This window comes from Arvicanthis niloticus, chromosome 15 (assembly GCF_011762505.2).
Source record: "Arvicanthis niloticus isolate mArvNil1 chromosome 15, mArvNil1.pat.X, whole genome shotgun sequence".
Lineage (NCBI taxonomy): Eukaryota > Metazoa > Chordata > Mammalia > Rodentia > Muridae > Arvicanthis > Arvicanthis niloticus.
The window spans coordinates 58,679,907-58,704,389 of record NC_047672.1 but is presented as its reverse complement, the minus strand read 5'-3'; the positions used below and the strand labels follow the sequence as shown (position 1 = coordinate 58,704,389).

At 40.2% G+C, this 24,483-nt stretch overlaps 1 protein-coding gene across 5 annotated transcripts in view; it reads left to right on the top strand.

Annotated features, from left to right (window-relative positions):
- Cdk14 (cyclin dependent kinase 14) overlaps positions 1-24,483 on the top strand; it is a 532,454-nt gene that overhangs the window by 421,466 nt on the left and 86,505 nt on the right. For all 5 annotated transcript variants that reach the window (XM_034518915.2, XM_076913083.1, XM_034518917.2 and 2 more), the window contains one exon: positions 23,862-24,001. In XM_034518915.2, coding sequence (XP_034374806.1) covers positions 23,862-24,001 — 140 coding nt within the window. The remainder of the gene's footprint in view (positions 1-23,861; positions 24,002-24,483) is intronic.

Sequence of the window (24,483 nt, the reverse complement as noted above, 5' to 3'; positions counted from 1 at the left end):
CAAAGAGAATCGAGACGACATCCCTCCCCCACCTCCTCCCACTGCAGACGCCATGCTGTTCCCTCCTAAGAGGCTCTGCTTATTGCCAGTGTCTCTTCCTTTCTCCTTCGTGTGTTCTCTGTCTCTCTCTCTTCTGTTGGGAACTGGTAGGGGTTAGACGCACAGTTCTCTACCCTTTTTGAACTCCCTGAAGGATTCACCTCTCTGCTGTTGTTCTGATCCCCTTGATCTTCCTTCACTCTGCTCAGAAAATATGGCAGAAGCCAGCTTCCTGCTTGCCATTAGGAAATGCTATAGAAGAGGGCTTTGTTTTCCAAATAAACCCTCTAAATTGAGTACAGGTCCCTCTCATTGTACCCTCTGTATACATACATTCATATCTAAGCTTCGGAGTGCTGAAAATTGCCACTTTTTATAATGTCACACATAAGTAGAAACATGGATGTTTTAAACTGTATTATTTAGAAGCTCCTATAATTTGATCCTTTACTTACCACTTCTTTGCATACTTTTCTGTTGATTAAGAATCTAGTGACGTTTGTGCCTCAATATGATGAAGAATATGGAGAAAGATGATTTTAAACAGCAGTGTTATCCTTTGACATCATTGGCACCTACACCACCCTAATTGGCTGTGGTAAAACGAGGTGACCTCCTCACTGGGGGGCCTGTCCAGTGGAGTTTCTCAGGGCTGGTCTCCAGCTTCCAATGAGAGTACAGCTACCGAGCTGTCCAGATTGATGTGTGTGTCTGCTGTATGGGCATGGTGGTCCTACACACATAAGAATATGCAGTCAACAACTATTAGTAGTCACCATAGTGAACAGAGAAGATGGAAGGCTGCACATTTTGGCATGAATAACAAGAAACTGCCTGGAGCCAAGGTCATCTTTGATGACCTCCAGCCAAGCTCTGACGTTAACTCCTCTGGGAGCCTTGTGACATTCGGAAGCTCACGAATCTCTCTGAGCTCTGCCATTGAAGACTTGACTGTAAATTTCCCAGTACCTTACCACCCTTAGTCCCTCACATACTCTGGTCGCCTCCCATTGCGATTCTCAGTGCTCCTTGCCTTCCCCCGTCGGTCACTTTAATTTATTTCCAAGTAAACATTATTTTCTTGAATGTGGACGCTACTTTTCTACAGGTCCCCAGTCAGCTAGAACACCCATCCACCTTCCCAGGAGAGCATACTAAGTTCCTTGAGCACCATTTTTTTCTTGTAAATATTTGTGCAGAAACAAGATTCTGGTCTCCCCCATCAGTTCCTTCCTAAGAGTGATGTGTTAACAAATAGCATTGTACATAATTAATGAAAAACTGTGATTTATCCTAAATCTTGAAACACATCTTCGAGACAGTTTTCCCAATTACACTGAAAGAAACCCACAGACAAAACGCTGTTTCCAAGCTCAAATGTCTAGCAGATTTTACCCCCTACCGTGTCCTGAATGCACAAGAAGAACAGGTGACTTCAAGTCAGATATAAAGGTCCTGGGTGTCCACACTTGATCCTGTCATTTCAGCAGTAAACCTGAAAGTAATTGTCTTTGTTTCAAATGTTGAGAATGCGGAGGGCAGGTGTTTTATCTCTTGCAGCACTGAGAATAATGGCTGGGGGCATGGCCTTGCTGCCTCTGTCTCCACTGTTGACCAAGCCTCTCTCTTCAGACACTGGGCCAAGTCCATACCCTTAGGCATAAATCTGAATATTGGTATCTTTTATCTATCAGGCTAATGATTTTATTAGTAGACTCTGTGTCTTTATCAACAACAACAATGTATAAAATGTCATATATATGTATATGTATACTATACATATATGTATATGTATATTTCTAGTCCATTCTTTTTTTGTTTTTGCCTAGGAGTATCTCCATATAATTTTCAGCATCTGACATTGGAGGATGTCAGAACGAACAGTTTGCTTTTGGTATGCAATTGATATCTCTCTCTCTCTCTCTCTCTCTCTCTCTCTCTCTCTCTCTCTCTCTGTGTGTGTGTGTGTGTGTGTGTGTGTGTGTGTGTGTGTGTGTGTTATTGCTCATTCTGCAAATAGCACGTATGTGGCAAGGAGCACAAGAGAAAGAGAATAACGCCTAGCCCTCTCCTCGTTGCATTGTTTTACTGACTATCTTTGTGTATCTGTATATGAAATCTTTGCTAGTCCTCAGCTGCATTTAATCCCCCAAGACTTGATATACAAACATCGTGCCAAACAGAGAACTTCCCTTAAATTATTCAAATCTCCCCATAAGTGATTTCCCACTCTTCCTGAAGTGAAGAACATTTGATCATAAATTCAATTAAATCAGCTATCATCTTTGTGATGTTTGTCCAGATAAACCCTTTAGTGGCTGAGCTAATAACTACACCAGCTGTGGGGCATGGAGAGAGGGGTGGGGAAAGAGGAAACGATGGAAAGAGGAGAGAGGAAGAAGAGAGAGGGAGAAAGAGATGGGAGATGAGGGAGCGAGGAGAGAGAACACGAGAGGAGAGAACATATATGTGTCATGGCTGTCGGAGAAGAATCAATTTAAAATAAAGAGGATGGCCTGATCTCCTTTCTCAGGCCAAATTGCAATCACTTTATTACATGTGGGCTCAAAAGCTGAGACACTTAAGGATAAGGTTATGTGAGGCTCTAGACTCATTTGTTTAAGGTACCCATTTAGAGGTGAGTTCCCACTTACTGAGCTTTCCATCAAACGGACATCAACATTTGGACATGTCCGGAGCAGTTGTAATTCCACATGACCCACCCTTCCTCCTTTTTCTTCTGCACCCTGTCCTTCATATTTAAAACAGAGGCAGAAGAGCTGCCAGCATGCTTACAAGTTTCTTAAGAAAAATGCCGTGGGACTATAGGGCTGCTTATGCCTTTCATACATATATCAGCTGAAGATGCAGGGTTTTTAAGCTGTACCATATATGTTGGCTGCTTCTCATCTTGTTCCTAAAAGCTTGAAGACATGCAGATGCAACTCTATCCATGCCCCTCCCTCCCCTTCCTTTTCCTTACCTTACCTTTTCAAGTGATTCCAAGCAACTCCATGAACCTTATGCACCTTTACACAGCCTGTAGAGGGCAGCATGCTCTGATGAAACAAACAACAAAACTCTGCAGGGCAGCTGCTTAACTCTATAAAACATGAGGTAAGTAGCTATTTTTCCCCCTAGCAAAATGGTTAGAATTTCACCAGTGTAGAACCCTGATATCTGCTTAGATTGTCTGCCCTTGTCAATAAATTAGGTCAATGGATAATGGATGGTTTTGGGAATGGACTCAGCTACTTTGGAGGCTACTTAATTCAGGATCACACCAGGTCTTATGTTTTGCTTCCAAGTGGGGCTAAGTACATAATTTTGTTTACAAATGGCACACATACAAAAAGTATTGTCTCTTTGTGTTTATTTGTTTGTTTGCCTGTTTTCACCCTGACTAAAGTTTACAGTTGAGGTTTTGTGTCTAGTCACACAGCCTTGGTTTTCCTATCCTAAAACCCCCACCTTCTTTTGTCTGAGGTTGTAACCACCAAAAGAAACTGACTATATTTTACATAAATGAGAAATGGTTCTCTCCATTGTGGACTTTAGCCTAAAACAGAGCCTCTTCCTTTGTCAGCCCCCACATCTGTAGGGTGAGTCCATGACCCAGGGATATATTTTCCTCTACAAGACACATTCTTTGTTTTTTTAACCCAGGGTCCACTGTTTATCTAAAAAGCCAGCATGTGACAGTGTTGAAACCACCCAGTTCCTTTGAGAATATTTAGAAATTTCTAGAAGTATTAAAAGAACTAGAATAGATTTGTCCAGTGTTCTTTATTTGCAGCCAATGAAGAGCCTGTATCTCTCTGTTGTCATATCCTAGCCACTAGCCAGCCACATGTTGCTACTGTATAAATGTGACCGGGTGCATTGATCTGAGAATTGTGTGAGATTTAACTGTTTCTAATTTCGATATTTATGTATAGCTAGTGGCTACATAATTGGCCACAACTTAACATCTGAATAGCTCATAGCAAAAGTTTAGCAGGACAGATTAAGGTGGTGGCTTAAGTTTCTCAGTTAAGAAAACGACTGCCCAGGTTTTTATTTTCACACTTAACTAACATCTTGTGTAGCTGCAGACTTAAATCCAAATCCCTGACTCTGTCCTAGGATTTAGTTTCTCTCGAAACATCTGAGATTTTTATATTTTAATTCTTCAATTTCGTTGACTATTGGATGTCTTTCTCTTGAGTCTCTGGAATGGAGTTTCAGAGCATGGACCCTGGTGACACTGATCCTCTGGGTGCAGGCTAAGCTTAATCACCTACATGTGTCTAGAGTTCCAAAGATAAATACAGAACTTAGAGAATGTGATAAGATGTGCATAGAAGCTTGACATACATTAACGTATTTCATAATGTGGTTGTGTGTTTATGTGTGAAACAGCTATTTACAATGGCTATACATAAGTCCTGTTTGTATATGATTCTGACATAATCTCAATATTCTGTTGGAAATTTTCTTGTGAGTTTCTGAGTAATCCCATAACATTTTCTTCTCTCCCATTTTAAAACACTGCCATACATTTACAGAAGAGCTAAAAGCGCACATCTTCAGTTGTCTACATTGTGCTGATACTGTTGGCTTGAAGACACAGATAGACCTTTAAAGCTATGGTGTATGGCATGCCACCTTCTCCTGCCTCCCGTAAAAGACATGTCCAGAAGGCTGGGCTTGCCTTCAAACATTGCCTCAGCTTCTTCTGTACTCCCCATGTAACCATTTTTGTAGACCTGGTGCCCTCAGTTGTACAGCGTCCTCCACATGAGAGGAGTACAAGATTGGTTGGTAGTGAGATTCTTGTTTAGTAAAACCCGAGTATCCCCTTACTCAAGACACGGCCAAGAGAGGGAAGGAGCCATATGGTATGTGTGGTTGTGTAGTAATGGCTTTTCAGATAATCTTCCCTGTACAAAGTCAGTTACCTGCAATTTAAAGATTGCTAGGTTTTCTGTTCATAAAGGTGGAAGTTATCTGCATAAAAATCATTTTGTGTAAGTATGATGTAGCAGCCACTTCTGGGTTGCCAGCACTTTAGGCAACTTGATGTTAATAATGCAGTCAGATAAAGGTTCATAAGGGGGAAAAAAACCAACTTAATAGACAAAGATTTGAAACTAGCGAGATGCAGGAACCAATTCTTCACGCTTCTCCATAGGGTAAGGTTAGGATAGATATGCACCAAAATGTACACCTTAAATTATGCAGTTTCCTGTTAATGGCCACTCACCCCTGGTAGGATGGTTTTTACTGTTCTAAGAGTGGCTGGTTTGTTTCTTTTAAAGCATTTCTACACAGAATATTTAACTCTATTTCTCTTTTTTATTGTTTGGGAATTTCATGCGTGGACATAATATGTTCTGAAAAAATCTGCTCCCCGTTGCCTCCCCTCCAATTTCTCCCCACTCCACCACTTTTCTGTCCCGACTTTATGTGATCTTGTATCTGCTAATGTCAAAATGTATCTTACATACATCTATTCCTGATCTTAGTTCTCCTAATTCTGTTGCTTTTAATTTGTATTGTGTGTTTATTCGTGTGTGTATGTGTGTGTGTGTGTATGTGTTTGTGTGTGTGTGTGTGTGCTCATGCACATGCTAGGGCATGCACGCAAAAGTCAGAAAATAACCTTGTGGAAACGAATTTTCTTGGAACATCTGAGTTCTAGGGATGGAGCTTAGGTCAGCAGGCTGCTGAGCCATCTTGCTAGTCCTCTGGATCTTTACTGTCATCTGGGAGTTTTGTTGTGATTTTTTTATCTATATTAATTGTTAATTGTCCAGGGAGTTGGCTCTCACCAAGTTATTTTGTAGCAGGATATTCCCCCCCCCCCAGCTACATTTGCAATAAAGCTTGGTCATTGGGCAGTATGAAAGGTAGGTGGACTGAGGAGTTGGGAGGAGAGAAGGAGAGGAAGGGGAGGAGAAAGGAGGAGAAGGAGAGAAGATGGCTGCAGATGTACTCATGTCTCTAGCAGTCTAAGGTAGTTATAATATCTAGGTTAGATAATTAGGTAACAATTCTAGTTGTGTGAGCATCTTGTTAATTGAGCATTTCCAAATATATAAATTCTTTAGTTAATTATTAAGCTTTTAGAGTCTTATTTCTACTGGGTACCACAAGGATGGTGGGTATTGTCTGGGGTTCAACCGAGATTTGTGGAGACAGTGTCGGGGATTGGTAGAGCCATCCCCCACGCTCGCGTCTCATGGGTGCCAGGGCCGGTGTCTCTAGATCTCTGGAGCTCCAGTCAGAGACAAGAACCAGCACGAACATGGCGGCTTCCGGGAACCAAACCAGTCTGAACAACAAATTCTAAATATTAGCCGTTACAAATTTCTAGGGAAATATTATGGTTTAACAGAAACGCTGCAGCTCAGAAGTCCTACTCTTACACTGTTAGCAGAGCCAGTTGAGTGTCTACATCTGTAAATACAGTGAAGAAGAGCAGTCCTGTAGCTCTGAGACCAACAGCTGTCTTGGTTGGTGATGTGAGCAGCGGTGCCACAGTAGCCGTGTCTCACAGCACAAGGAATGCCTTGTCTGCAGCAGCTCACTTCATTCTGAAAACAACTTTCAAATGTTTTCCTCATAGACGTATCCCAAGCCCCTTTTATGAATTTTATTTTTGCCTTCAATTATTTTATAGCCTCAAGACCATATTTCTAATGAATTTCTCATTTGCCCCGTTTGATATGACAGGGCTAAGACTCATAAGACCTTACTGTGGGTTCAGAATAAGACAGTGTATTCTCAGTGGCCAGAATATAACATTTTAATGAAGTGGCTTTTAAAAGAAATTGTACTTTTTTATACTTACCTGGCCAGGGAGGTGGTTTTCCAGGGTGGGGTTTATCCACTGCACCCTGCACATTTTCCACATTCAGAAAGCTCAGTTGCATAACTTGTGGTAGTCGGGGAACTGAGTCCCGTTTTCTTCCAGGTGAGCAGATTGAACTTTGTTTCCAGTGCTTTCCTTCGAACTACTTTTTTTTTTTTATTAGTATTATTGCCAGGACTATAGATCTTCCTCAAAAACACCAATCTTAGAGAGGTGATAGAGAACGGGGCCCATTAAGTTACTGTGTGTGCCCCTACTGTGTGTGTCCCTACTGTGTGTGTGGCCCTGGAAAATACTAAATGACACAAAAAACAGTAAGGAAGTATATTGTGTGTGCCTCTACTGTGTGTGTGTCCATGGAAAATAGTAAATCACACACACACACACACACACACACACATACACACACACCAATAAGGAAGTATATTTGGGGCTGTGACTGTATCATGGCACATTTAGCTCAGTGTAGTCATCACTGTGTGTGTGTGTGTGTGTGTGTGCTTGAGAATATTCAGCAAGGTCCCTGCTCTCTTAGATGTGACCTTCTAGAGCAGTTGTTCTCAACCTGTGGGTCGAAATCCCATGGGGCTCGCTTATCAGATATCATGTATAGCAGACATTTACATTTCCGTTCCTAACAGTAGCAAAATTACAGTTAGAAAATATCAAGGAAATATTTTTATGGCTTGGGAGAGGGGGTCACCATAATCTAAGGAACTGTGGTAAAGGTTGGCAGCGTTAGGAAGGTTGAGAACCTCTGATCTAGAGTACAGTAATAAAACAAGGTGATTCAGAAAGCACCGGCTGCCGTGTGAGGGCACCAGTAACAGCCACACACAGGGATCACACATATTAGCTGGAGGAAATGGTGATGACTGCGGTCAGGGAAGGGACCATGACAGGGGGACACTGGTCAGTGGACACAGAGTCCAGGCAGGGAATGGCCTCAGCGCTTTCAGTTAATCAGGAAATCTGCTGAGTTTTGGTTTTAGTAATACTGCTCTTTAATGTTTCTCTTTAGAAAATAACTGAGTAAAGACTGCTGGTCAAAGATTCTCACGAGTGTTTTGTAGATGAACATAAAAAAAAAAAAAAAGTTAAGATTGTTCATCAGGTAAAGATGTCTGTGGAAAAGGTTCATCCTGGAACCCACTTGGTGGAAGGAGACAGCTGTCTCTTAAAAGTTGTTTGCTGACCCCTTCACACCAAATAGATAAATAGACACACAACAAGCACTTTTAAAGAATACACTAACTTAACCAAGATTAAAGAGAATATTAATGTGGGTTTAATATGCCATGACTTACGAGCCCAGTCAAATACTACTTAGCATTGTTAGAACACTATGTATAAAAATACAAAAGCAATTTCCCTTAACTTTCTAAAAATGACCAAAATAAGAAATTTTATGCACACTAACAGAACTATTATGTTTTTGAACTATGATTAAAATGTAACTTACAGGATGAAGATAGGTGGTAGAATTATGAGGGATTTAGTTTATAACTTGTAAAAATGATTTTTGGCATTCGTAGGGGCAGTATCTTTTTAAACTACTATAGTAGTTTGCTCAGGTGGATGATGCAGTGTGGGAAATAAGTGTTAGACATGGCTGACCGATAGTGTGACTTTTCTACTACCGATTTGGACGTTTACTGATGGTCCAAGTGGCAATTTTAGGAGCTATGTACACACAAACACACATACACATACACACACACACACACACACAAGCACACACATGAGGGGTCAGAGACAGAGAGAAAGAGAGAATACATTTGTTCGTAATTAGCAACTGTCAGAAATCCTCCATGATTCTCAAGGAGACCCACAGCTTTCATGGTGGCTCCCAGTGAGCCCACAGCTCTTCTGATTTTCTCACCTGCCGCCGTCTCCCCACATCATACGACATCACCAAGGATTGGTCTTGGTGACCAGAAGTGTTCAGTGGAAGTTGACTGGATATTAATTCTAACTTCAGGCCATAAAGAATTGTTTCCCCCTTATACTCGGTCTCTGCTCACTGTCGCTGGAGGGGCTGGCTGCTCTGTCACAGGACCAGACCTGCAGATAGGCCCACATAAAAACAAAGGTTTCTGCCAAATTATGTTTCCTGATTTGGAGAGTTGGTAATGCCCATGACATTGTTAAATAATATCAAGTGGCAATGGGGAAGTTTAATGAGTGCCAGAAGGGCACACATCCTCAAAGGGACACTATTTGTGGATATCTACATTTGTGGCTAAAGTTTTTTTCTTCTCTAGATAGGAAGTCAAAGGTGGTAAATAAAACTTAACTGTGGACTTGTCTAACTTAAACAACTTCTGGTTGTTTAAGAAATGATGTTCAGCCGGGCGTGGTGGCACATGCCTTTAATCCCAGCACTTGGGAGGCAGAGGCAGGTGGATTTTTGAGTTCGATGCCAGCCTGGTCTACATACAGAGTGAGTTCCGGGACAGCCAGGGCTACACAGAGAAACCCTGTCTCAAAAAAAAAAAAAAAAGAAAGAAAGAAAGAAAGAAAGAAAGAAAGAAAGAAAGAAAGAAAGGAAAAGAAAGAAACGATGTTAAAAATTGAGATTGTGAAAACATAAAAAATATGTAGTTATTTTAAAATACAAAGAACTAAAATTATTTATGGTTTCTGACCTCACAGAAGTAAATATATCTAACCAATAAAAAAATTATCCCTGAGTTAAGATTGATAAGGGATCTTCATTTTCTTTTATAAGCTTCAGTGTTTTCTAATGTTTTAATGACCAGACCTTTTACATTGTGATAGAGAATTTATAAGCTAAAATATCAGTAACTCCTTAGGATGGTCTAGAGAGCAAGCAGCGGCCTTTGGGCTGCAGCATGCTCTGTGCCTGCTGCTGCCATGTGACCAGGCTCTTTCTCTATAAGCCTCGACTCTGTCATCTGCAAAGTGAAATGATGGTGACCATGGCAGGGGTTGCAAAGATGTAGGATGAGATGAATGTGAAAGGTCTCTAGCACATGGGAAACATTTAATAAACGTTCCCCAAAATGGTGTAGAACAGAACAAGGGTTCCATCCCGTACCTGGTTGTGTGTTTTGTGATAATGCAGTGAGAACCAATAGTCACACAGGTGCTAAGTTCTCTGTACAGTTGGAGGACACTGTTCTCAGAAAGCTGAGTGGTAGAGTTCTTGTGGGAACAACACGTTATTTTTAAAAGTATTTAATTTTATATATTCTTATTTTTTATTTATATGTGCACACACACACACACACACACACACACCACACACAGGCCAAAAAGAGGGCATCAGATTACTCAGAGCTGGGGATACAGCGGGTTCTAAGTCATCTATTGTAGATGTTGGACCAGGACCTCAGAGTCTCTGGAAGAGTAGGGAGCATAGATCTAGAAGAGTGGTAACCTCTAAGCCTTCAGCCCTCCCCTCTCTTTCCCTGTCTCTCTCTCTCTCTCTCTCTCTCTCTCTCTCTCTCTCTCTCTCTCTCTCTCTCTCTCTCTCTCTCTCTCTCTCCCCCAAAGCATAAGGCCCTTGTGGAAAACAGTCTTAAACCAAATAGTTTTTAGACATAACTGTAGCTCCTCCTTATTCTAAAAGACAGTCACCGCTCTCAGATTCTATAGGCATGCCATAGATGATGAAGTGTGCGTGCCCAGCAAATGAATTGTTCCTTATTTGAGCTAGCTTTCAGTAAGCCCTTGGAGTAACCTGTTTTGTTTTGTTTTGTTTTGTTTTGTTTTGTTTTGTTTTGTTTTTCCTTAAGTGGGACCCATGCTTTTGGTGATGTCTCCATTCCTACCCTTTTACAAACAAGGCGACATTGTTTAAGGGGTAGAGACACTGTCTTCTGTGTCACCATAAAATACCAATGTGTCTTTGCCTTAAAGGGTTTTAATTCTGTAGGTTTCTTACTGTCTTGGGGAATGTCAGGTCTGCAAGGGAATAAACATGAAGAAAGTTTTATCAGATGCTAACTGCTCTCTGTTTCTCCTCTTCTTATTGTACTCCAAGATTCACCATCGTTGATAGAAATGCATCATGCCTCCTGCAGCTGTCAGACTGATCGTCAGAGTGTGGCTGGTGATTTCCTTTCACTCTGTTTGGGTTAAGCCTGTAAAAGGCATTAAGTGAAAAATCTGATATATTTGTTAGGGCGTTTAGTGTATTGCCGAGTTATATTCTCGGTTCTCAGTGAAGGGTTTACTGAAAACATACACTTTGAAGAGGTTTTGTTCAGGGTTAGAGAGTTTTTTTCCTTCTCTTTGGGTGAAATAATATCCCACAAAATGGCTCCTTTCAGGAGCTATTACGAGCCCTGTTTACAGCATGAGGACATGCTGTTCCACTCTGGTGAGGCTGGTTCCTGCCTTCAGTAACGTCCACTGCTGGTGAGATTCTTGACTTCCAGAACTTCAGAAGTAGCTACCATCGCTGTGCACTCTGTACCTCAAGCAGATGCGCCACTAAGTCACACTGTTCCTGTAGGGCTCTTACAGTGAAAATGTTCCTGCGGACCATGTCATTTGAGCTAAATATTTATAGCTGGTCTATCCGAAACAGAAACCATTTCTAAAGTTCAATATGAGTATTTTTCATAAATGAAGACATAGGTTTGAAATCTCAGTTCTATTTCTTATCATAAAAAATAAGAATTGCCCACCTTAGATGAAATAGTGCTTTAACCCACCACTTGAATTCACAAAAACTGGCTAATCTGGTATAAATACCAAGCACATCATTTTGTTTATCATGTACCAACAATTTATTTTGCTTTAAGAACATGTGAGCTAGGTAAAATAATAAGACATCTATAATCCATTGGATCAGGTTAAAGGTAAGGAAATGTCAGTCCTCTGAGCAACTGTGTGAAGTAGGAGAAGCCAGTAGTCCCACACTGATCTATGTCCAGATGATGGAAGAGTTGAGTCCCTTGCTGGCCTTGAGGTAACATGAGAATTCCACATGGGGTAGGGCCATGTAGCTATAAAGGTCTACTGTTTATGTCTCCATGTAGAGGTGGTGGATGACTCTAAGGAAGAAGCATTGCCCAACAAACAGTCTGATGCACATGTGAACTCACGGAGGCTGAGGCAGCCTCAAAAGACCCATACAGGTCTAAAGCACAAAAAATCCCAGAAGGAGAAGTGGACACAAAGCCCACCCTTATTGCAGTTGATACTTGCTAAGAAAGGGAACAATGATCAGCTTTCTCCAGGAGGGCATCACCAGGTAGATAGGATCTAAGGCATGTTGGGGACAGCACAGAATATGATCATAATACACTGTTTGGAAAACAAATAATAAAAAAGAACTAGAAACTTGGAAGCCAGTTCTGTTGCATACGGGCCTTTGGTTTTGAGCATCTTCTATGCCAGCTTTTAAGTTTAGAATTTTCATTTCAGTGTCTACAAGTATTAGTTTTCTTATTATAGGGTTACTTATATAAAATATATATTTAAAAAATATATATATAATGTTTGTTTTCCTTTCATATTCTCCAGTCACAGGATTCAAAACATCCTTTACTGCTTCTGCTATTAGCTACATTGTTAAAATATTTAACAAAAATTAGTTATTCTAATTTTTAACTAATAATAGTAATAAATGGTTTAGGGACCACATAGTGATTGGCCCTAAATCTTGGACCCTTCTCTAAAATACAACTTGATACAAGTATACTGTGTAAGAGGCTTGTTGTCTTATTAAAAAATATTAATGCTTGGTAAGCTCTAACAAATAAAATGTATAACTTAAAATATATTATTTTGACATTGTACAGATAAAACTATATATTAAGTGTATTTAAATATACATATGTGATATGCATTATACATATGTGTTATATATAAAATACATACTATATATTATACTTATATATTATATATAATATTAAGTAAAATTTTACAACTCAGCGAAGGCACTTCCACTTGCTTTGGAGAACTGGGTAAGAAATTAAAATGGATTCCCTACAGAATCAATGTAAGAAAGTAGTGAATAGGTAACTATCATAAGTAGGTGGATAACTGTGATGAACTTTTGTGGTAGGTAAGTAAAGATAACTTTAACTACAAGAGGGCTCTTACTAAAATAATATGACATGAAGCTCACAATTCTCACCATGAATATTTATTTTAACATTGACTCCATCAGTGGCTTTCTGAAATTTAACTGTGAGAACAGTTCTTTCCTTGTTCTTGGGAAAGAATGGTATAATTACGTCATAGGATCACCAAGTTTTGATTCTGTAGTGAACTTAAGCATTTGAAGACCGTCTTTTCCCCAGGGCAAATGGTCACTTAAAAATCAAGATGGTAGATTTTGGAATAAAGTTAATATTTTCCTTTGTCCAGTTCACCGTTCAGCGATTTGGCATAGGTTTTGGAATGCTAGCACGAGTGTTTTAGAAGATTGATCCCTGCAGACCTGCGGAGGGACCTTGAGTACTTTCTCTGCACTTCCTGCAGATAGAGTAGGGTGCGAGGGCCACCGTGTGCCACGTATGGGCCACATCTGGAGCTTATGCCCAGCATCTTGTCCATGTTAAGACTAGATTCTTCCTGTTTTTAGTCGGACTTTCCATTATTAAGTGTATGACAACAACAGTATTAACATTTGGGAAAGCATATCTCTATAGCAATGGAAATCATAATTAAAGGGAAATAGAAATGTAGGGAAATGTGTCTTCAACTTAATATATGCATATCTTTGTTATTTTCATTTCTTCCTTCCTTTCTTCCCTTCCTCCCTCCCTCCTCTCCTTTCCCTTCCATTCTCTTCCCTTCCCTCCCTCCCTTCCCTCTTTCCTTTCTTCCCTTCCTTCCTTTTTCTTTCTTTCTTTCTTTCTTTCTTTCTTTCTTTCTTTTTTCTCTCTCCCTTTCTTTCTTTTTTGACACAACTAGTTTAAGTAACGTTGCTTACTTAAACTTTAAATGAGTCAGGGATGGAAGTGTATCCTCAGAGCCTAGACAACTAACAGTGTCTACATCATGGATAAAAATTACTCCACCTCACTCCCCACCCCTGCAAACATAACCATTAACTTCAATAGCTACCCTGGCCTGGATAAGGCCTCAAACATAAAAGAACATTGACTGGCCCCACCTTGTGTAGGTGCCCTGGAGGTAACAGCTACTGGAGTTCATGAGGTCAATGGTCATGTCGTGTATAGAGAGCACTGCACTTCTCCATGAACCTGTCTGATCTGAATAATCCTTTGATCATCTGAGTCAATAAAATGATATTGGTAAAAACAGTTTAGAGATTATAGAGTGTCCTACAAATAATATTATCACTATAGTCATTCATATTAAGGAGAATTAGTCTTTACAAGGATAAGTGTTTGTAAGGAGATTGTCATTAGGATAAATGAGACTCAAATGGTTTTCTATGCACTAAAACCTAACTTATTTATAGAAACTATTATTTCAAGGTTTCCTGTTTACCTTTATGGGAGGAATCTTACTATATTTTGCTAAAAGCTGGGAATCAGCAAAGGACTGAGTTTTCTGTGTTGAAAAGCCCTGTTTCTTTGCTATTTGTTTGACTAGGATTCCCTCTCTGTTTTCTTGCATGGCCTCACACCTCAGGTTGAGGAAATCCCTGCAGAAGTCTCTATTTTTTCTTCATATTAGTCTGTTTTCCTCAAGAGTTTGTCCCAGTGTCACAGATTCCATTAAGTCATGGTTGATCAGTTACTGAACCCCCTTTAGAAAATAAACTTCAACTTAATTTTCTAAAACCAAGACCCTTTCTGAGAACCGGAAGGAGACTTTTGAGGATGGTTCCCTCTAACAGAAGCTCTAATAAGAAGCAGCTACAGGAGCGCTTTGCTTCTGATATGCAGACAAGATGGAGAGCTACATCATAGTTCTGTCTGTTGCTATCAAGAGCAGGAATTGATCTCTCTGGTTGTTGTTTGACTACTTCACAAACCATGGAAGCAGTTTTAAGAGGTCAGATATTAAACCCAGTGGCTACTACCCATGTTGGCATCTGCCACATCAGCATGCACGCTGTCAATTGAAAGGACCCATGCACTGTACCAATGCTCTGTGGAGAGTTTTAGTATGTACCTTGTGGGGATATACCCTTTCCCATTACTCCAGGTAGTTACGCAATGTGTGGAACAGAGCATGGTAACTGTAATTGTGCTTCAGACAAAGGCTCAGAGTTTGTGGACTTCTATCCCAAAACTGTATGAAATGCAAGTAAGGGATATTCTAGAACTTTCTATTCTATATCATCTCAAGCTTCTGTATGAAAACAGGTTCTTCACTGAATGCTGTAGTTGGTGTTTTATGCTGAGGACAGCTCTAATCACTATACCCAGCTTTCGTGAGCAGAAGCATTCAAAGATCCCAGTGAGCATTCATATATTACATGTATTTATTATACTAATAAATTAATGTCACATTTAGACTATACCACACATGATTACAAGTAACATCATATATTGTAATATATTACACACATTTACAAGTCAACTCTAGAGAACAAAATGGAACTATCCTTAGTCATTCTATTAGCAAATCTATCATAAGTTTTGGAGGAAAGACCCTTTTCCTCCAAACCACAGTGAGGCAAAAGCAAAAACACTCATTTCTGCTTTATAAGGTGACAAAAAAGGGGGTGGGGGATTGATTTCCATCCCAATTGGAAAATAAAGAAAGAATAAAGAGTAAACTAAAATTCCTTGAGGGATATGTATTTTGAAATATTTAAAGACTTAAACACGGAGGTTTGATGGTGGTTTAAAAATCAAAGTTTTTTTTAGTTTATTTATTTATTTATTTATTTATTTATTTAATGTATATGAGTACACTGTTGCTATCTTCAGACACACTAGGGAAGGGTATCAGACCCCATTATATAGATGGTTGTGAGCCACCATGTGGTTGCTGGGAATTGAACTCAGAACCTTAACAGTAAGTGCTCTAAACCACTGAGCCAACTCTCTAGCCCCCAAATGTTTAATTTTTAAAGTTCTTCTTTCTCAGATTAAGATGAACGTCTGTAGATCTACCACCCAGGCTTTCAGCAAGTGCCTTGTCTCTCCTTTGGCCAGGAGCCCTGCCCTATAGGATGGCCCCTCTTCACCTGGCCATGAGCAGCTGCTTCCTTTTTCTGTTCCTTTTTGTGTCCTTTCTCTCTTCTCTATCTCGGCAGTCTTCTTTAGCCTAATGGAGGGTTCTGGATTTGTCTTGCTCTGTTTTCAAGAATGTGCAGTTTCTTTGTGCTTTGCAGCAGATGGGTACAAGGGTGGATGGAGAGAAACAGAAGGCGCTGTTGGATCTGTTCCTGGAAGGCAGAGGAATTGTGCACACCCATGCTAACCCTACTGCCCTTACTTTATAGTCACATTCTCTCCAGATTCAAGGTTATGTGGTGTTACAGCTGGAGTGGAGCTGTCTGTACCAGCCTCTTTGTCTTGTTTCTGAATCACAAAACTACCCAGTGCAAAAACAGAGAATATGTTGCCTGCTATCGATGGCCCAAGTCTAAGGCTGCATTTCACTACCCAGGTTATCACCTTTTATGCTTAAAAAGTGCCAAGTAAAGAGCGAGAATGAGAGTGGCAGGGTCAGTTGAAAGGAACGTGGAACATTCACTCACTGTGGTTGAAACAGCAGCGTTGCAGTATTTTCAATGCATTCAGGAGTGTTTGCTTGAAAGTTGCTCATCATATAAGAGTCTGTTCACACACACTTAAGCTCCAAACCTGCTAAGAACTGTTTATTTCTTATCATTTTATAAAAAAAAAAAAGAAAAGAAAGAAAATGTATTGGTCTGAAGCTAGCTCAGTGGGTCAAGGTTCTTGCAGCCAAGGCTAATGACCTGCAGTTGATCCGTTGAGTGGCTGAAGGAGAGATCTGATTCCCGTCGGCTGTGTTCTGACCATCAACCATGTACTAAGGTTATCTTGGTACCCAAATACCCAACCTCCTTTTCCTTCATTAATCAATCAATCGAGCAGCCAACCGACCAATAAATATTAAATATGAAAGGGATGTGAACATTTCCATGCATGTGCTGTGGGTTTCTCTGACCTTTCATACACATAGAGTCTCACTGAGCACCACCACCAAGGAAATAAAATGTTGTGTGGTGAAAGAACAGACTGGATTGACTTCACATGGCCACCTGTTGATCCTAGAATAGAGGAAAGCTGAAAGAACTGATTTAGAGGAAGTAGGGGCCCAGGGAAACAGCAGTTTAGTGATTGTTACAGGAAGGGGATGTAAAAATTACAAGGATGGATGATTTCATACTGAATAATTAAATTGTGGGGAGTATATATAGGTGTGTGTGTGTGTGTGTGTGTGTGTGTGTGTGTGTGTGTGTGCATGACTAGGAGTTCTCTTTACTAACACTAGGAATTACCTGCAATGCTACCTAAGGTGCATCCTTTTAAATTCACAGGCGAGTCAGGAAGAGGAATTTCTAGTAGGACAAAGAGTAAAGGAAGAAAGGATAGCAGAGTAACAAAGTTGCTATTTCCAGAGTTATTGTCTAAAGTGGAGAACACTGATGTAGGCCTGAGAAAGATATGGAATAGGGACTGTGCGTCCACACACAGAATGAAGGTACTCAGAACACAGGAGTGGGCTTCAGGAATATAGTTCAGCTTAATCCATGGACTGGGTCCTTTATTTTAAAACAAACACACACACACACAAACACATACACACACACAAACAAACTTGCTTCTAGAAAAGAGAAACTACAAAAAAAACCCCCACCTTTTCATGCCATTTTTTTTTCTAGATAGAGATGAAAATTTCTCCCCTAAGAACTACAGGTTTGGCCTAAATTTACACAATTTATAGGGTTTCAAAGGCCAGCAACAAGAATCTGTAAAGTCCCTGGGTCCTGGGAGAGCACTCAGACTCTTAGAAAAAGTAAAAGGAAATCCCCATGGAGCAACATTCTCAGTCCCTGCTCCTCAGGAACCCTACTGGTGAGCAGTATGCAAACATGAGCTCACAAGCCACAGTCGCAGAGTAATTGGGACTGAGAACAACAGCAAAAGAAACTGAATTAATCACCCTCCTAATTTATGACTTCAGTTACTGAAAATTGTCCTTGGGATATGTTTTATAGATATCATATATAACACATACAATATACATACATAACATATATAATACATATGAATATATGGATGAATAAATAAATAATATATATTAGATGCAGATAACTGGCCAGTCAGTCAGAGTAAGAAGTGGCTCTGGTGTGATTACCAATCGGAAAAAACAGGAGGCGTCAGATGAAAAATATGGCCAAGTGCAAATTCAGTGAGGTGGCATTGCACAAGTTACAAACAGGGAGAGAGAGTTCTGAAAGGGTTAAAACTGGGACAGTTTTTCTAGAATTGATGGACATGAAGTTAAGGAAACAATGAATGCCAAGCATCTGTCAAGCTCATGTAATAAATAAATAAAACAACCATGAGGTTTTTTTTAAAGGCAACAAGAAATGTCTGAACAATGAGGAGAAAAGTGACTTAACAAATTAGCAAGCACTGATAAAGTAACAAGCATAGGGATACCAGCAGCAGCAATAATAGCATCTCATGTGCATCTTTTGAAGAAAGTAGAAAATAAAATTAAATATTAGACAATTGCATAAAAGATGAGACTAGTGTCATTAGAATTACTGCATTGTAACTTTTTTTCAATTATTTTGTAGGCAAGTAAAGATCACCCTAGCCCTTAATTTATAGTCAAATTTAAGTGCTTTGGAGCTAAGGAATGGTGGAGTTTCTTCTTTGATGTAAAAGGTTAGCCTTTTCCAGGCGCTTTCCCATTTGCTAGCTGTAGTTTGGGTGGTGCTGTAGCTTTTGGTCACATGTTTGGGAATACTCTAGAGGACAATGGACATTATGGCCAGGCACCCATCATGACTCCTCTGCAGAAAAGGGCCCTATAGAAACCCATTACTATCTCACCAAGACATTCTATGAGACGACTAACCTGAGATGGAATTAAAATAGGATCAATATTTACTAGAGTTCTGACCTAAGTGGGTAAACCTAGTGGAGCTTGCTTTCCATTGAAGGACACCACACGAAAACCCACAGAATCAACTAACCTGTGCTCATAGGGGCTCACAGAGAGTGAACCAACACCCAGGGAGCCTGTATGGATCTGACCTAGGCCCTCACACATATGGAATGGTTGTGTAGCTTGGGTGTTCTTGAGGAACTCCTAACAGTAGAAGGGGGCCTGAGGAGGAATGGATCAAGGAGAGAGGGGTGGGGACTGGGAGAAGAAGGGGAGGGAAAACTGCACTCAGATTGTTATATGTGAGAAAATAATTTAAAAAAAAATCACTCCTGCCATCGGATGTTTCCTTCCTGTTCCTCCAAGTTAACAGGTGCTGGGGACTTGTTACATTAAAGCTTCTTTACATTACTTGTGCGCACAGTATTCAGACTCCTTTCCAGAGTGTACTGCCCCCTTGAGATTTCTTTCATGTGACAAGCCACAGCTTGTGAAGTCATACACAGGTCATCCCTGTGTATGATCAATTGTAAGGTCAATGTGACCTTAAATTAACTCTCAGAAAGCTGAGAAAGCCTAGTTATACCACTGTGTGAGCTAAGGCTGCTTTCCTGAGAAGGGAGGTGCCCCAGTTCAGGTCTCACCGCTGATCAGACTGGTAATGGTAGGCTGTGTCTGCCAGGTCTTGCTGTCCGGAGTTGCAAGGTCTCGGAAGGGCTCCACTGTTTGCCATCCTGATGTTCAGGGTGTTAAGGTGGAGTAGAACCTAGCATTTGCATTTGGAGAACTACTGCCCTAAAGTGCAACTGTACACTTAGATACAGGGAAATAAAACAGTATGGGAACCAGCAAAACTGCCTTTTCTGCCTTTGTGACGAAAGGAGACAGGATCGACTCCATCATGCATTGCGAGTAAGCCCGGTGGAACCCCTGTGAGCAATGCTGATATGCAGTATTGGAATCCACAAGTGGGTTTCCTGTCCGCCAGCTAAGATGGGCTTGCCGTTTGTATCCGCTGCCCTCTCCTGGAATCAGGCAGCTTCGGTTACATCTTTAAACTATTCCCGTGCCAAATCTTGCCCGTATGTAAGCCATTTGAGAGACTAGGTGAATGGATGCCAAGCAGCATCCTTAAGTTTTCGTCGTCACTCAGAACTGGAATCTTGGAATCCAAACAGTGGGCTAAACCTGCAGTTACTCAGCAGTGATCATTTCAAACACGGGCAAAAGAGTCTGTATTCTCTATTTGCCGTTTGTTCTTAGTTCACGTCTCTCGTGTTTAAAACACTACACACCAAAGTTGTGTAGCCGTTGATTTCGTTGACTGAGGTCCAAGTCTTATGGCTTAATGTCCTTCTATAAATTTTACTTTCACTTTGTGCTGTTATAAAAAAAAACCTCTGTTTTGAAAAATCACGAATCTCTAGTTCAAAGTTTCATGTTATATCCACGTTGTATAGAAGCACACATTTTAATAGTGCCAACAAAAGAGTTGTAGGTTCCTGTAATGTTTGCACATTTGGGCACAGCTTGAGCTGGGAAGGCTGAAGAAAGTCTTGGAGTGAGCTATTAAGTATCTTTAGCAAAATGTATTTGATTTTCCAGAAAGATGAGTTTCAGTGTTTTTTTTTTTTTCTTTTTGTAAATATAGGCATGTTCATGTTCAGTGGTTGTATGCAATTTTTTTTAAATTTTTTGGTTTTTGTTTTGTTTTCAAACAGGATTTCCAGGCTTCCAAGCTAGTCTTGAACTCACAGACTTCTATCTACTTCTGCCTCCTTAGTATTGGGATTATAGGCATGTACCACCATACCCAGCTTGTTTTTAAAATGTAGCTCAGGCTGGAATTATACAAAATGTAGCTCAGGCTAGCCTAATACTCCTGCCCCTGCCTTTAGTGTACCCTACCCCCATGGACATGTACCACCACAATCAGCAAATATTCTTAATCATAAACAATTGTAAGTTATGTGAAATTGTTTGCTAAATATTTTTGTGGCAAATGTGTTTTTTTCTTCTGTTCACAACCCCCTTTGTAAAATGAGGAGATTCTGGTAATGAATTAAGCACACATTTAATACTTTATATGGCAGGTGATCTGTGTAACTTAGTATCTGCATAGTTTTACATTTGTATAACCAGTAAAATTGTAGTGTATATTGATGTTGTTTCAAGAATAGATGTGTGATTATAATCCTATGGGAGACATTTTTTAATTTAGTTTTCATCATCTTTTGAAAGTTTACTACAAGATCTTAAACATCCAGGGAAATAATGACATTCTTTTTAAAGGGGAAAAGAAGAATTAACAGTAGCCACTAGTACATAGACAAGCACTTAAACATTTTATATATGACTAAATCAGAAGTTAGAAGACATTGAATTTTCAAGTTCAATTTGAAAGAGCGTAGGAAAATAAAAAGGCAGAGGAAGATAAGATGGCAATGCACAATTACCCTGGTAACAGCAAGTCCAGATGTACCAATTCTAAAAAAATGCGAACAGACTAAACTTTCTTATTAAGACACAGGGATTGCCTGAGTGCATAAAAATTAAATCCAGCTATGTAATATATATGAAAGAGAAGGCAGGTCACAAAAGGTGTCAGAGAAATTCTAAACCAAAGGCACATGCAGTCATTAAATTAATGAGAGAAAAATGTGAACTTTCGCGTAGAATGTCTTATTAAATGTAGAAAAGATCACATGAGGATGAAAGTCCTACTTTATGTGGAAGGTATAACATAGTTCTAGAATGTTATAGATCTAAGCACTAGCTTTGCACGGCTTAAGACATTCATGGGTTTATATGGAAGATACAACAAATATGCCATCATAATAGGAGATGGATAACCAGTCATTATAGCACTCTGATGAGGTAAACTGAAGGTTTCAGATAGAGCTGCTTCCCCAAAGTACGAAATCTCACATACACATGTGGTTCATCCATTTTATTTCTGAGATGAGAAGATTAAGATCAGAAAAATATGTGTTAGGCCAGACATGGTAGCTCATGCACTTTAGGAAGCTGAGGCAGGAGGACGATCATGAGTTTAAAACCTGCCTTGACTATATAATGAATGACAAACCAGCTTTGACTGAAAATGGGATCTTATTTCAAAAAACCAAAGAGAGGAAGAAGTGGTACTCGTTTCTCTGTATTTCACATGTTCACATGTTTATGGTCATGGACTTAGCACTGGATACCAAGTATTCTAATCACCAGTTTCTCTGTGTACATAAAATATAGTAACATAGGGTTTGGGGTGATTGGCGGCATTCCTTCTTTTTTAAGTAAATGATATGTAATTAATTTGTACAAAATTGTGTCAGGCTCCAAACTCAGATCTGATTCCAGTCTAGCTCGAATGCTCTATTTTATCAAAATGATATAAAATTGATAGGAATGACATGCTTCACTGTGTAATTTATAAACAGTACTTTCAGTGTAATGATGCCTTTATTGCGAGGTCTGTCTATTTCGAACTTTTAGAACCGTTAGTGGCAAGGTTGTAAGCATGAAAGGTCTTGAAGCAGGAAGGTATAGCGTCGGTAACCTAGACCCCTCTGTAAGTGAGAGAAGAAGGGCTTTGAAAACCACTCCTTTTCCTATGGACAGTCATCTGTCAGTCAGAGACACGTAAAGCCAGTCCGTAGATCTGTCTGTAAATGAAAGAAACAAATGAAGCAAACATCCATTGCAGCAGTGGATGCATTCATGAGGCCTTGTGATGGGAAGATGTAAAGAGGTCTCCCGGACCAGTCTGTGCTCCACTTTGGTGTCTCTGTCTGAGTGCATCAACTCCTTTCCCCTTCCACAGCCCCCTCCCAGAGGCTTCACCTTCCCACTACAAAAATGCTGAAGTGTGGAGCTGGTGGCTGAGGCTAATGACATGCTTAGCACCTTCAAGGCTTTTAAAATACTTTTAGAGCAGCTTGGACCCAAGCCCCGTCTGGCTGTCTCCTCTGAGAGTTTGTGTAGTTAGCTCGGCTTGCAGAAACACAGAGATGGATGTGAAAAAGCCCTTGGAGAACATGGATTGCTTCAGTGAGCATTCCACTGCCGTCTCCTACCGACTTTCTACACCACCAAATGGGGGTGGTATCCTTCTTGGACTGTAGTAAATATGAGAATGAGAAAAGTGCCTGACATATGTTCTACTCTCTATGGAGGGGGTGCCATCAGTGTTATGTTAATTATGCATGTCTGATTGCTCTGACCAGCAGAATAGTTTCCATGAAAAGCAAAACTGGAAAGACCAAGCATGGCTGCCACCCGTTGGAAAGCTTATACCACATCAAAGGCTTTGCTTCTATCCCTTTCTCCCGTAATCTTGAGACACATACCCTCTATCTACTGTTGTTTTAAAGGTCATCTTGAATTGATTCAGCCCCGTATCATTTAAGCATATCTGTTTGTTAACCTGGATGCTGGTATCAGAATGACTGGCATTTGGCAGGACAGTTGCTTCAGTGAATTTTTTTTTTTTTATTGAAGGCAAGAAAATATAAATTCTTCGAGGAAAAGTAATTTTAGTAACTAGAGAACTTAATAACAGCTCTATTTTAATTCCCCTAGTTATTCGGTATTAATTTCCTATAAATGCACCCATATGTGTATGCCATACAAAGAGTCCATGAATGAATGCTGGCAACTATTTGATAAACTGTCATCTATAATTTTCTACTTCTGAACTTACTTTCATCCATTCTGAAATAATCAGTACTTTGCTTACACTCAAAATATTTTAAGTCAACAATGCTTAGCATATCTGGAGAAAAGGACATTTTGGAGTAACGCACACTGGAAGGTCGCATATGCCTTCAGTCTGTTTATTTCAGCAGGTAATTTAAGTTGTTTCCCTGGCCAGGAATAAACTGAGTACACAAAACATGGCATGACTTGGGTCCTATTCAGTGAATTTCTTCTGCGGTCTGATGATTTCTCTGTTTTCACTTGTTTTCAGGCTCAGCTATGTAAATCATGCTGAAGATCTGGCCTCCAAGCTTCTACAGTGTTCCCCAAAGAACAGGCTATCAGCACAGGCCGCCTTGAGCCACGAGTATTTCAGCGATCTGCCCCCGCGGCTATGGGAGCTGACTGATAGTGAGTAGGACTCCAGCATCCAATCAAAGCACTTGGTCACCAATATGTAGCGTGCATGTAGACAGATGGGCTCTTTCATGTGTGCATAAACATAAGGTTGTGTGCTTGTGTGTATGCAGTGTGCGTGCGTGCGTGTGTGTGTGTGTGTGTGTGTGTGTGTGTGTGTGAGAGAGAGAGAGAGAGGGGGGGGGGAGGGAGAGGGAGAGGGAGAGGGAGAGAGAGAGAGAGAGAGAGAGAGAGAGAGAGAGAGAGAGAGAGAGAGAGAGAGAGAAATGTGATAGCTCAAGCCAGAAGGGGGATCGTGTGTATATATATTATTGGAGTCCTGCCATTCAATTGCTAGCTTACCAGACACAGAAAGAAAATGGATTCATTTTTTGCTATCTCTGCTCTGCAGTCGGCAGCTGCGCGTCTTTGTATTTGATTATGTGTGTGTCCAAAATAAAATGATCTGAGCAGTCATAAAGGAAAAGGAAAATATG